Source organism: Chrysochloris asiatica, unplaced genomic scaffold (genome assembly GCF_000296735.1).
Source record: "Chrysochloris asiatica unplaced genomic scaffold, ChrAsi1.0 scaffold00424, whole genome shotgun sequence".
Lineage (NCBI taxonomy): Eukaryota > Metazoa > Chordata > Mammalia > Afrosoricida > Chrysochloridae > Chrysochloris > Chrysochloris asiatica.
This window is the reverse complement of record NW_006408942.1, coordinates 948,765-962,371: the sequence shown is the minus strand read 5'-3', so window position 1 is coordinate 962,371 and position 13,607 is coordinate 948,765. Positions and strand designations below refer to the sequence as shown.

General features: G+C 46.2%; 1 protein-coding gene across 1 annotated transcript in view; it reads left to right on the top strand.

The window, feature by feature from the left end:
* Positions 1 to 13,607, top strand: part of AHRR (aryl-hydrocarbon receptor repressor) — a 109,096-nt gene that overhangs the window by 87,427 nt on the left and 8,062 nt on the right. The window contains exons 5-6 of the mRNA XM_006876905.1: positions 6,018 to 6,147; positions 6,869 to 6,999. Coding sequence (XP_006876967.1) covers positions 6,018 to 6,147; positions 6,869 to 6,999 — 261 coding nt within the window. The remainder of the gene's footprint in view (positions 1 to 6,017; positions 6,148 to 6,868; positions 7,000 to 13,607) is intronic.

The window sequence follows — 13,607 nt, the reverse complement described above, 5'->3', positions numbered from 1 at the left end:
CATCACCACAACCATCACCATCATCACCACAACCTCCATCATCACCACAACCATCACCATCATCATCACAACCTCCATCATCACCACAACCTCCATCATCACCACAACCTCCATCATCACCACAACCTCCATCATCACCACAACCTCCATCACCACAACCTCCATCATCACCACAACCTCCATCACCACAACCTCCATCATCACCACAACCTCCACCATCATCACAACAACCTCCATCATCACCATGACGATGACCACCTCCATCACGATCATCAATCACCATCACCGCCACTGCTAATGTTACCACCATCACTATCAGCACCAGCACTACTGCCACCATCGTCACCACAATCCCTACAACAGAGGACAGGTCAGCAGCCTGAGAGTGTCCTGTTGGGTATTGCATTTTGGAATTTCTTCTTCACAATGTGTTACATTACAAATGTTTGCCAAGTAGTGTGTCACCGGTGTTTATCATTAGGATACTTTTTCAGCTCCTGATGATGCACCTAATCTTGAGATCTGCCTGCTGAAATGATGGCCAATGAGTCTCTTGCTCCTTGAAGTATTTGATTTGAGCACACGGAGTCACTGGTCTCAAGGAAGTCCCTTTCTCTTCATTCTAGTTGCTCTTTACTCTGACATCATAGACATTTGTTCCTGCGATGGCTTGTTTATGCAATGGCCGTACCCACTGCATTAGTAAAGAGTCCATCCGCCGAGTGTTTTGATTCCATGCACAGAGGCAGCCCACTCTTTGGTTCTAGTGCACTTGAAGCCTCTTTCTGTACATAGCTGCTCCGGAGCTGCCTCCCAGGTCTACTGGTGGGCAGACTCGAGGTCACGGTGCAGCACCCAAAATAGCACATTCTTTGACTTATTAGCCTGTGGTTTCGTGTGCAGGTCTGAATCTAGAAAAATAAGTTGTTTGTTCTGCCTTTTACATACTCAGAATGCCTCTTTGTTCCAGCGGCTCTATCCTGAGATGCCCCATGAATTCTGTAGACACACCAAGAGCGGCCCTCTTTTGCCATCGTTTGTAGTCTCCCCCACATGATTTTGATGTAGGTGACAGATGGATAAGATGGAGCAGCTTTAAGCCCAAGTCTGAGCTTGCTAATTAGAACTTTACTTACTTTGAGCTTGCCTTAGAAGGAAAATGGTTTTGCTATTTAATATAAGGAAATTGTTCCCAAATGTCATTAAATCTAGTTTATACAGTGTATCTCATACAGCGTCAAAACAGCCTCCTGGGATTGTACACTTCTTATGCACAATGCTTCAAAAAAGTCAGGAAGCAATTATTTCCCCTAACAGCCTGAATACATTGTTTCAGAGCCTTCATATTCAGCTCTCTTTGTGATGAATACATGGGCGTTTGCATGTGTATTTCAGTTGCTGCTGACTGTTTATTGCTTCAGGAAGTTGTGCTTACTCTCAAAGGTCCGCAGTTCGGGGAAGTTGTCCCCGTGTGAACCAGCCTGGACTGCTACCGCTTGTTGATCAGAGCCCTTTGGAATCCCACAAGCATGGCTAATGATATACACACAGTTTTGCGCAAGAAGGTAGAAGTGTTAACTGTTAGAACAAACAGCTCATGAATACTGGAAATGTTTTTATTCTTGACCCCATAAATCGTGGTTTAAAATCAGGCAAGATGTGTGTCAGTGTGGCGTAGCCTTTCACCCTACTTACTCAATTTATATGTTGAACAAATAAATAAAAAAGCTGGACTACATGGAGAAGAATGTGGCATTAGGATTGGAGAAAGACTCAGGAAAAACCAGTGATATACAGATGATTCAACCTTGCATGCTGAAAGCGGAGAGGACGTGAAACACCGGCTGATGAAGATCAAAGACTACAGCCTTCAGAATCCATTACCCCTCACTGGAAAGAAATGAAGAAAAAAGAAAGAGTTCTCATAGCCAGGCAAATAAACAACATGATGATAATAGAGAAAAGATTGAAGTTGTCAAGGGTTTTCATTTTACTTGGATCCATAATAAGCTCCCATGGAAGGAGCAGTCAAGAAATCAAACGAAGTACTTAATGCATTGAGCGAATCTGCTGCAAACTGTGTGAAAGAGCCAAGACGTCCCCTGGAAGACAAAGGCACGATTAACCTAAACCATGGCATTTCCTTTCTTTCAGGTGTTTGTTGTGAATTGGTTGAAGGCTTATAAGCAAATCGGCTTCCCATTGTAGAGTAGAAGGTTAGTGTCAAAGAGGAAGCCCCTCATTGGGATGCACTGATACAATCATAGGGTCAAACATGGGAACAAGTGTGAGGGCAGGATTTCTGACGATTGTTCCTGGCGTCAGAACCGACTCAACAGCACTTAGCAACACGATGGTTTAAAGTCAAAGTGAACGTTTCTTGGGTAAAGCCATGCTTATTTCTGTACTGTTAGAACAATCGCTGTATTGTTCTCGCTCCTCTTTCTTAGGTTTATTTCACCATTTGCTTCTCTTGACATCACGTAGACCGGAATCTATGAGAAAAAGAAAGACTAAGAGTAGTTAGACAAACCACACCAATTATTAAAGCACAGAACTTGGTTTCAATCTAAAAAATTCACATTTCATGCTCTCTTCAAATTGTCCTTGGTTAGAAATGTTTATTCTTGTTTCACTGTGCCCCTCTAGCTAGCCTGTGTCCTTTTCTGGTGAGGACACTAGATGTCAGTCTCACTGACTGGCCAAGGCATGTGAGATGATGGTCAGGGCATCTAGGAGACCAGTGGGCTGGCCTGAAGGTAATGGTGGGTTCACCACCTGCAGGGGGCCTTACAGTGCTTAGAGAGAATAATGTTCACGTCACAACGCTGATTTATTATTTTACTGCTGGAATTATACCCACCTAAGAGTCTTGGTTTCTGGTAGCGTAGTGGTTACGAATCGGGCTGCGAACCACAAGGTCAGCAGTTCGAAACTACCAGCTGCTCCACGGGAGAAAGATGAGGCTTTCTGCTCCCGTAAAGATTTACAGCCTCGGAAACCCTGTACGGGGTCGCTATGGGTCGGAACCGACTCGAGGGCACACAACAACAACAACAACCAGAGTCTTGGTGTAGCACTTGTAGGATAAGCATAGGACCGCTAACCAAAAGTTCAGTGGTACAAACGCACTAGCTGCTCCTTGGAAACCCTACACAGGGTTGCTGTGAGTCGGAACCAACTCGACAGTGCTCACAAATGCTTACTTGTGCTTTATTGACTATGGAGCAGCTTTCAGCTGCATGGATCATGGCAAACTATAGATAACATTGTGAAGAATGGGTACTCCAGGACACTTAACTGTCCTCAGATGGAACCTTCTGTAGACCAAGAGACAGTCTTTCAAATAGAATATGGGAATCTGAATGGTTTAAAATCAGGAAAGCTGGGCACCAGGGTTGTATTCTTTCACCATGTATGCTAAGCTGAATACAGGGTCACTGTGAATCGGAACCGACTTGACAGCCCTTAACAACAACAACAAATGCTGAGCAAATAATCTAAGAAACTGGATTGTTTGAAGGAGAATGTGGCATCAGGATTGGAAGAAGACTCATTCACAACCTGTGAAATGCAGATGATACAACCTTGCTTGCTGGAAGCAAAGAGGAATTAAAAACGGATGAAGCTCAAAAGACTACAGCCTTCAGTATGGATTACACCTCAGTGTAAAGAAAACAGAAATCCTCACAACTGAACAAATCAGTATCATGATAAATGGAGAAAAGATTGAAGTCAAAGACTTCATTTGGCTCAGATCCATAATCCACACTCATGGAAGCAGCAGTCAAGAAATCCAACGACATAACGCATTCGACAAATCTGCTGCACACGACCTCTTTAAAGTGTTGAAGAGCAAAGATGTCAGTTCGAGGTCTAAGGTGTGCCTCACCCAAGCCACGGTATTTTCAGTAGCTTCATATGCATGTGAAAGCTGGACAGTAAATAAAGATCATAGAAGAATTGATGCATCTGAGTTGTGGTGTTGGAGAAGAATGTTCAAAGTACCATGGACTGCCAGAAAAACAAACCAATCTGTGTTGGAAGAAGTGCAGCCAGGATGGCAGGATTTCATATCTCATACTTTGGAACCAGTCCCCAAAGAAGGGCATCATGCATGGTAAAGTGAAGGGTCAGCATAAAAGGGGAAGACCCCCCAACGAGATGGACGGACCCAGGGCAGCAGCGATGGGCTTCAGTATAATCACAATTGTGAGGCCGGCTCAGGTCTGGTCAGTGTTTTTGGTGGGCAATGAATAAGTCATTGTTCTTGAGAAATCCTATCATGTGATCTCCAGCATCATTTCTATCACCAAAGCCAGTGTTTCCAACTCCTGTCCTCTCTCTGTTTCCAGTACTTACATTTCCTATCACCAGTAATCATCAGTGCATCTTGAATGCGTGTTTGATCAATTTCTGACTGAAGAATTTGGTAGAATGCTTCAATCTTATCATTACTAGCTTTAGTGGTTTGAATACCTCTATTACTCAAATAATAGTGGTGTTAACTGGCATTCCTTGTGGGTGTGTGAATAGTATCGTATCATAGACAGCATTGTACTTCAAGATAGGTCTTAAAATGCTCTTTTTGACTGACAGATAGACAAGTGGTGGTGATTGTGTACCAGGGAGTCAGTTCTCAGTCGTGGCCACCTGTGTGGGTTTTCTGAGGCTGTAAATCTTTACGGGAGTACAAAGGCACATCTATCTCCCTCTGAGTGGCTCGTAGGTTTGAACTGCTGATCTTGTGGTTAGCAGTCCAGCTTGTAACCCACTACATTTGATGACTCTGTACCATCGAGTCAGTTCCAGCTCCTAGCAACCCTGTCCGTGCACCCTCAGCATCATTCCTGTGTTTGAGCCCACTGTTGCAGCCACTGCCTCTGTCTATCTTGTTGAGGGTCTTCCTTTGTTTTACCAGGTACGAGGTCCTTCTCCAGGGAGTGGAGACATATTATCCTCCTGATAATATGTCTAAGATATGGGAGACCAAGTGTCATCGTTGTCACTTCTAAGGCGTATTCTGGCTGTATGTCTTCTAAAATAGATTTGTTCATTCTTCTGGTAGTCCATGGTATACTTCATGTACAAAGGCACAATTCTTTTGCCTTCCTGCCTCACTGTCCAGCTTTCACAATGAAAATATCATTGTGTCCGTTGCACCTTAGTCTTCAATGTGACTTTAAAGAGAGAGTCCATTAAATGCATGCAAAGCCCAGCCTGGGAGTACCAGAAGGCACAGCGGACATCGTTAAGTGAAAGAACCTGGAATTGAGTTAAAAAATTGTCACGAAGATTTTATGTGGGCGTGCCTGAAATTGTTGCAGCAACGAAGGCTGACTCAAGAGGAGATGTCAAGGACTTGGGTTGCAGAATATTGAAGAGGCTTTGAGGACGTTGTTGGTGGTTGGCATCAAGTCAGTTCTTATTCATTGCAATCCCGTGTGCGGAGAGTTGAACTCCTCCGGAGGGTTTGTGACTTTTCACAGCGAGAGCGCCAGATCTGTCTTCCAAAGGTCCTTGGAACCTACAAACCTTCAGGTGGGTGCTAGTGCTTAACCATTTGTACCATCAGGGACTCCTTGAGTTGGAAGAAAGGGCTAGGTCCTGGAAAATTGTCATTTCAGCAAAGGTAGGTCCTTCCAAAGCAAGGGGAGACTTGTAATTGAGCCGCATGCTCTCTGCTTCATCTGGAAAGTGCGCAGGATCTTGGTTTACTTGAAGTCTCAAGAGAAGGTGGGTTTGTAAAGTGCCAGCCAAGCATCAGGGCCAGTGTCCTCTGGCCGAGGTCAGTTCTAGTTGACAGGCTCTTGGCCCCCAAATGCCCATGGCCCAGAGGACCATGTGGCCGGGGTGCCAGGTGGCCGGGGGCTGGAGGGCAGTTGCTGGGAGCAGGGTCATCAGCACATGTGCCAGCCTTCTCTGGCTCTGCCGCGTATGGACGCCATTCAGGAGGGCGTGTCTTCTCTCCACGGAGTTGTGGGCTCTGCTGAGCTGCCTGTCCTGCCATGTTTCAGACAGACGTGATGCACCAGAACGTGTATGACTACATTCACGTGGATGACCGCCAGGACTTCTGTCGGCAGCTGCACTGGGCCATGGACCCGGCCCCAGTGGTACCGGGACAGCCGCCGCTCCCGGAAACAGGTGGGTCCCCAGGAGCAGTAAGGTGACGTGCTGGGGACACTGCAGTGTGCCCGGGCCGTGGGGGTCGTGGTCAGCACCTGGACTGCATTCAGAGACCTCTGCTGTGTGTCCCAGGCCACCTCCCACACCTGCCGTCCTCCGTGGGCAGTCACATCGGGCGGGTCTCGGAGCATGCGCAGTGCTGGTTCCTTTTCTGCGTGGCGAAGCCACCTCGGTAACTGCAGGGTTTATCTGGGTTTGCCAAGTGGCAAAGGCACACCGTCCAGAAATCCCTCTAGTGCACATTAGATCGGCCTGGAGAGAGTGTGGCTGCCTGTTGGGGCATGTGTGTGTGTGTATGTGTGTGTGTGTGTGTGTGTGTGTTGGGGGGGTGCCCTTCATGCACGGACCCCCTACAGATCCAGGCGCTATTCCTGACCCAGAGGCAGGCCTGTTCTCCTCACTGCTACCAAGGAAAAGGGGCACCGCCACCCTCGACAAGGACAGGCGGCTTTGAGACCCTGAGGCCCTCGGCTCATTCCCATATTTCCAGAGAATTTCTAACAAGTCAAGAAGTCCCCATCTCGACTGACAAACAGCAGTATGATCCCTTTACAGACCCAGCCAGAGTCCCCGAGGAACTGCACGCTGTGACCATACACGCACACGCACACTGAGCTGTTGAAAAGGGTGGCTGGGCTCCCATGCTCTCTGAGCTCATTGGCCGTGTTTGCAGGGACAGGAGAGGACGCTATACTGAGGAGGCTGTTCCAGCCCGGGGGCGCCGGTCCTCCTGCTGAGTTTGCCGCCTTCCTGACCCGCTGCTTCGTGTGCCGTGTACGCTGTCTGCTCGACAGCACATCCGGGTTCCTGGTGAGTGGGAAGGAGGGGAGGGGCTGGGCCATGCACCGGACCCTGGGTTCACTTGCTGTGTGAGGGGTCACTGACTCACTGTGGACTTGGGCCAGGCCGGGCCAGCGTTTCCACAGGGAAGGATTGATTTGCTGGCCTAACAGAACCACAAGTGGGTACTATAATGCGTGGAATCCACAGTCTCTGAGGTCTGCAGGCTGGACATCTGAGATCAGGGTGTCAGCTGTGTGGACCCCGTGGGGACCAGCCAGCTCTCGGGGCACCAGAAACCCTTTGTTGCTTACAGATGCAGTCTCACGTGGCATCTGTCTGTCCCCACTTCTGTCTCTGTGACCATCTCCTTCATATGAGGACACCACTCATGATGAAATTGTCCCACCCTGCTCTGGGACATCTTCTAACCGATAACGTCTCCTAAGCTGAAGCAATAGTATCTTCCCATTAAGTTCTAATGACTTCTAAGACAGACCTTGTTTCTAAACACTGCCATGTTCACTAGTACAGGCTAGCTGGGATGTCCACATGCTTCCTGAGGGACACAGGTCAGTCCACACACAGGTGACCCGAAAGTGCAGAACTCTGACGCAGGGAGGCCCTGTGATGATGTGCGCAAGCGAGTGAGAGAACGGAGCTTCGACCTGCAGCTGCAGACACATGAGAAGAGCTCTGTGAACTTCCTGTTTTAAAATCATGAAAAATCTGCAGTAGGTTTTTATACAAGATGATGCTTATTCCAGACCCATTGTGACTTCACTTAAAGTTCATTTTACAGACTCAGCAAGGAAGTCATGGGAACTCATTGAAAGATTCAGCAACATGGCAGGGCACACTATCAACATAAAAAAATCAGTCGGGTTCATTTGTGCTGATAAAGAGAGCTCTGAAAACAAAATCAGGACAATAATGCCATTTGCAATAACCACCAAAATACTTAAAAATAAATCTAACCAGAGAAACAAAAGACATATGCAGAGAAAACCATAAAACACTACTATAAGAAACTGCAAGAGACTTACAAAAATGAAGGACTATACCAGGCTCATAGATAGGAAGGCTCGACATTGTGAAAATGCCAACACTCCCCAAAGCATCTGTAAATGTCATGCAATCCCAATCCAGATTCCAACAACGTCCTTTAAAGAGACAGAAAAACTAATCAACAACTTTGTATGGAAAGGAAAGAGACCCCAGATAAGCAAAGCATTACAAAACAAGAACAGAATAGGAGGCCTCTCACTTCCTGATTTCAAAACCTACTACACAGCCACAGTGGTCTCAAAACAACCTGGTACTGGTACAGTGAAAGACACTTAGATCAAAGGAACAGAATTGAGAACTCAGCAATAAATCCATTCACCTACGGTCAGCTGATCTTCGATAAAGGACCAAAACCTATGTCTCTTCAACAAATGCTGCTGGCAAAACTGGAAATCCGTTTGAAGTATGCAACAGGACCCATATCTCACACCATCTGCAAAAACGAACTCAACATGAATCAAAGACCTAAATATAAGACCTAGAACTTTATAGATCATCAGTGAAAAAAACGGGCAAACTTAGGGACTCTCATACATGGCATAAATACACCAGACAACTTAACTGCAAACACGCAAACAGCAGAAAACAAAATAGATGACTGGGACCTCCTAAAAATCAGACCCTCACGTGCATCAAAAGCGTTCACCAAAAGAGTAAAAAGAGAACCTACAGAATGGGGAAAAACAGGCCATGACATACATTTCAGACAAGGCGCTGCTGCCTACAATTTCTAGAATATTCCAACACCTCAATAAGAAGACAAAGAATCCAGTTAGAAAATGGGCAGAGGACATGAACAGACATTCTACTAAAGAAGAGATTCAGGCAGCCAACAAACATGGAAAAATGCTCATGATCATTGTTGTTGTTGTGCAGTGCCGTCTTGAGTCGGTTTTGACTCACAGCAACTCTGTATAGGCTTTCTGAAGAGCTGCTGGTAGGTTTGAACCACTGACATTGTGCTTAGAAGTCCAGGACTCATTAGCCATTGGTGTTGCTGTTGTTGTTAAGTGGTGTGGAGTTGGTTCCGACCCATAGCGACCCTGTATAGGGTTTCCAAGGAGTGACTTGTGAGTTTGAACATTGACACCGTGATTCAAACCGACCTTGCAGTCCAGCGCTTTATCCCGCAGCGCCACACTGGGACTCCATTTAGAGAGAGGCAAATCAAAAACAAGAATGAGATTTCATCTTACTTCAGCATTCATTACAAAGGTCAAGAAAACAGAAAAACAGAGGGTGTGGAGCGTATGGGACCCTCCAACCCTGCTGGTGGGACTGTAAAATGGTGCAGCCGCTTTTGCAAGGTTGGAAATAGAAATACTGAATGATCCAGCTATCTCTCTACTTTATAAACCCCCAAGATAAAGAGCCTTAACACGAATACACACCAGGTTCACTGCAGCACTCTTCAAACCAGCAAAAACAATGGAGACCGCCTAAATGCCCGTCGGCAGATGAATGGTTGGACGGACATTGGTACCGACACATAATGGACACTGAAGAATAACAACGAATCTGCAAAACACCAAAGAACCTGGAGGGACCTGGAGGGCATTATGCTGGGTGAAATTAGTCAGTCTCAAAGGGCCACAGACTGTATGGGACCACTTCTGTAAAAAGTCAGGAGAAGGTCTTCATTCTATGATGGTTACCAGGACTGGGAGGGAAGGGAGAATTCTTCACTGGTAAGTTGGGTGTCATGTGCTAATTTGAGTGACAGGGAAGGCAGTTAAAAAGAAAAGGAAGGAGGGGAGGAAATTGCTTCTTCCCTTTTTGGGGCGTTAATTGTACAGAGGGCCACCCGTAGTGTTTCTAGCAGAGCCCAGCTTCCAGCTTTCCACACGTTCCTGGGGTTCCCACTCCTCGTACGTGACTGCCGCCTCAACACGTCTTATACCATTTGGCTTCTGCACAGGAGGAACGGGTGGGAATGAGGTCAGGCTCTTTGTACCAGCTCTATGGAGTCCAGGTGTGGCGCTGTGGGCTAATGCGTCATACTGCAAAGTCGTTTGAACTGCAAGGTCGGTGGTTCAAGCTGCTCTTTGGAAACCCTACACAGGGTCACTATGGGTTGGAATCAACTCGATGGCACTTAACAACAACAACACCAGCTGTATGGCGGGTCTTTCTCACCTTGGTGCTGCCTGAGGACAGAAGTTTAAGTGACTGGTTGGAGGGGAGGTCTGAAATGCTGAGCACCAGTGCGTACCCTCACTTTCCCACACTGTGTTGGATACCACATGTGCTTTGTGGGATCTCAGAACGGTGGCAGCAGGAATGTGGGCAGGAGACTGGCAGCCCCCAGCTCTGGGCTTTACCTGTCACACCACACACCCAGAATCCTCTGCTGCTACGGATGCAGGGAAATCCTCGTGTGTCTTTTAAGCACTCAGTTAACATGCACACAATTTAGAATTCAAGATTACCAAAATCAAAGATATTCTTGTCTTTCAGTTTTACAGTATCTTGTTCTCATTTTTGTGTAACTTAAGGTCATTAGTCCACTGCTTGTCCGTCAGTTTGCCGTACTGTGATGGTTTCCATGTTACTGGGCTGCTGGAAGCTAGGCCACCAGCATTTTAAATACCAGCACAGAGTCCTGGTGTGGCATGGTGGGTCAATGCGATTCAAGCTCACCTGCCGCTCCTCGGAAAACCTATCCAGGGTCGCTATGGGTTGAAACCGACTCGACGGCACTTAACATTAACAACAGGGTCACTCATAGTGGACAGGTTTCAGCGGAGTTTCCTGACTAAGCCAAAGTAGGAAGAAGAGACTCACTTCTGAATGGTGAGTCGCTGAAAGCATTATGAAGAGCATCAGCACATTGTCAGATAAAGTGCCGGAAAATGAAAACATTATAAATAGCCCCAGAGTCCCAGTGTGGTGCTGTGGGATAATGTGCTGGACTGCAAGGTCGGTGGTTCAAACTCACCAGCCGTTCCTCAGAAACTCTATATGGGTTGCTATGCATCAGAACCAACTTGACGACGCTTAACAACAACAATAACAACAAGCTGGCCGACTGATTGGAAGATAGCCATATTTGTGCCCAGTCCAAAGAGAAGTGACTGAATGGAATGTGGAAATCGTCGAACAATATCATTCATAGTTGCCTTAGCATCTCTACATAGTGACCAATTCCACAGAAGGCATCGGCGAAAAACAAGGCTCTTGGTATTAAAGGAGTCCTGGTGTGGCGCTGTGGGCCAATGCGTCAGACTGCAAAGTCGTTTGAACTGCAAGGTCCATGGTTCAAGCTCACCAGCTGCTCCTCGGAAACCCTATACAGGGTCGTTATGGGTCGGAATCAATTCTATGGCACTTAACAACAGCAACATATATTAATGGAATACAAATGGATATCTGTAAACAAACTAAAACAGACCTGAAGGTGCTCACTTATCTCTGCTAAGAAATTTGGAAGACAACTATCTGGCCAGCCGATTGGAAGAGATCCGTGTTTGTGCCCATTCCAATGAGGTGACCCAATGGTATGGGAAAACATTGAACAATATCACTAACATTACATGCAAGTAAAATTTTAACTGAAGATAAAATCAGTTATGACAGTATGCCCACAGAGAACTGTGGGCGTATGTCATAACTGATTTGACAGGCATTTAAACTGAATTCAGACAAGGACGTTGAACTAGGGATATCTGCATTGCTGACATCAGATAGATCTTGACTGAAAGCAGAGACTACCAGAAAGATGCTTACTTGTGCTTTATTGACTACACAAAGGCTTTTGGCTGTGTAGACAGTGACAAGCCATGGATAACATTGGGAAGAATAGGTATTCCAGAACACCTAATTGTACTCATGAGGAACCTATACATAGATTAAGAGGTAGTTGTTCAAACAGAACAAGGGGACCCTGAATAGTTTAATTTAAAATCAGGAAAGGTATGAGCCAGGGTTGAATTCGTTTGCTACACTTATTTTAATCTGTATGCTGAGCTCATAATCTGAGAAGCTGGATTATGTGAAGAAGAATGTGGCATCAGGATTAGAGGAAGACTCATTAACAACCTGAGACATGCAGAGGATAATGCAAGCAAAGAGGACTTAAAATACTTACTGATGAAGATCAAATATTTCAGCCTTCAGTATGGGCTATAACTCAGTGTAAAGAAACCAGAAATCCTCACAATTGGACCAAGAAATAACATCATGATAAGCAGAGAAAAGATTGAATTTGTTAAAACAGTTTGTTTTGCTTGGATCTACCATCAACACTCATGGAAACAGCAGTTGAGAAACGGAATGACGACGTATTGCATTTGGCAAGTCTGCTGCACAAGACCTCTTTAAAGTGTTTAAGAACAATGATACCAGTTTGAGGGCTAAAGCGACGCAAGCATGGTACTTTCAATAGCCTCGTATGTATATGAAAGTTGGACGATGAATAAGGAAGACCATAGACAAACTGATGCGCTTGAGTTCTGGTGTTGGAGAAGAATGTTGCTAGCACTGTGGACCGCCAGAAGAACAAACAAATCTGTCCTGGAAGAAGTACAGTCAGAATGCTCCTTAGATGCTTCGGTGGCGAGACTTTGTCACTCATACTTCGGATCTATCAGGAGGGGCCAGTCAGTCCCTGGAGAAGGACATCATGCTTGGTAAAGTGGAGGGTTAGCGATGAGATGGATTGGCACAGTGGCAGCAGCAGTGGGTTCAAGTGTAACATTTGTGAGGTTGGCGCAGGACCGGACCGTGCTTCATTCTGTTGTGCACGGGGTCACTAGGAGTTGGAACCAACTCGATGGCACCTAACAACAACTAAAAGGTCATTATTATTCATTAGCTGATAGGAATGTTGTCCCTGATTTTTTAAATTAAAGTCATCTCTCCTGAGTTAATAGAAAACTTTTCTTTCCAATGACACACATTGGTCTAAGCTGCACTGGAATTTGACTGGGCACCCAGGCAGAGACTGAAACGTAGATAAAACTGCAAAACAAATGGGTGAATGAAGGAAATGAGCAAGGTTGCCATAAAACAAACAAAATAAGTGTCTCCTTATGCTTCCTACCAGCACTTGTGTCTCCCCGACTGCATTTACCAAAGTGCCGGGAGTTGGAACACAGCCCCTCCCAACTTGAGCCCGTGTGTCTGTGGGAGTCACCACTTCCACATCTGGACAAGGTGCTGCCCACAGAGCCAGCTTGCGCTGCCCACGAAAGCCTGATGTTAACTTTTCAGAAGTTCTCTCATCCTTTTGCTGCTATTCTGGGGGCTTGAAATCATCTGTGGTGGGAGTATTTACACAACAGACTGACAAGCACAACAACGCAGAGCTCTTCTCCTAGAGAGCTGGCTGTGGGACATGTGTGAGCTCACTCCTGCCTTGATTCTCCACACTGGGCATGTATGTCATCAGCAGATGGCCGGTGATCTGCCAGTGTCCATCCTGTGAATAAATCCATGGTCAGATGGATAAAAGAGTGAGTGGATGGAAAGCTGGATGGATGAGTGAATGGATAAATGGATGGACAGACTGATGGAAGGAAGCCTGAATGAATGGATGGAGATGGGTGGATGGATGGATGGATGGATGGATG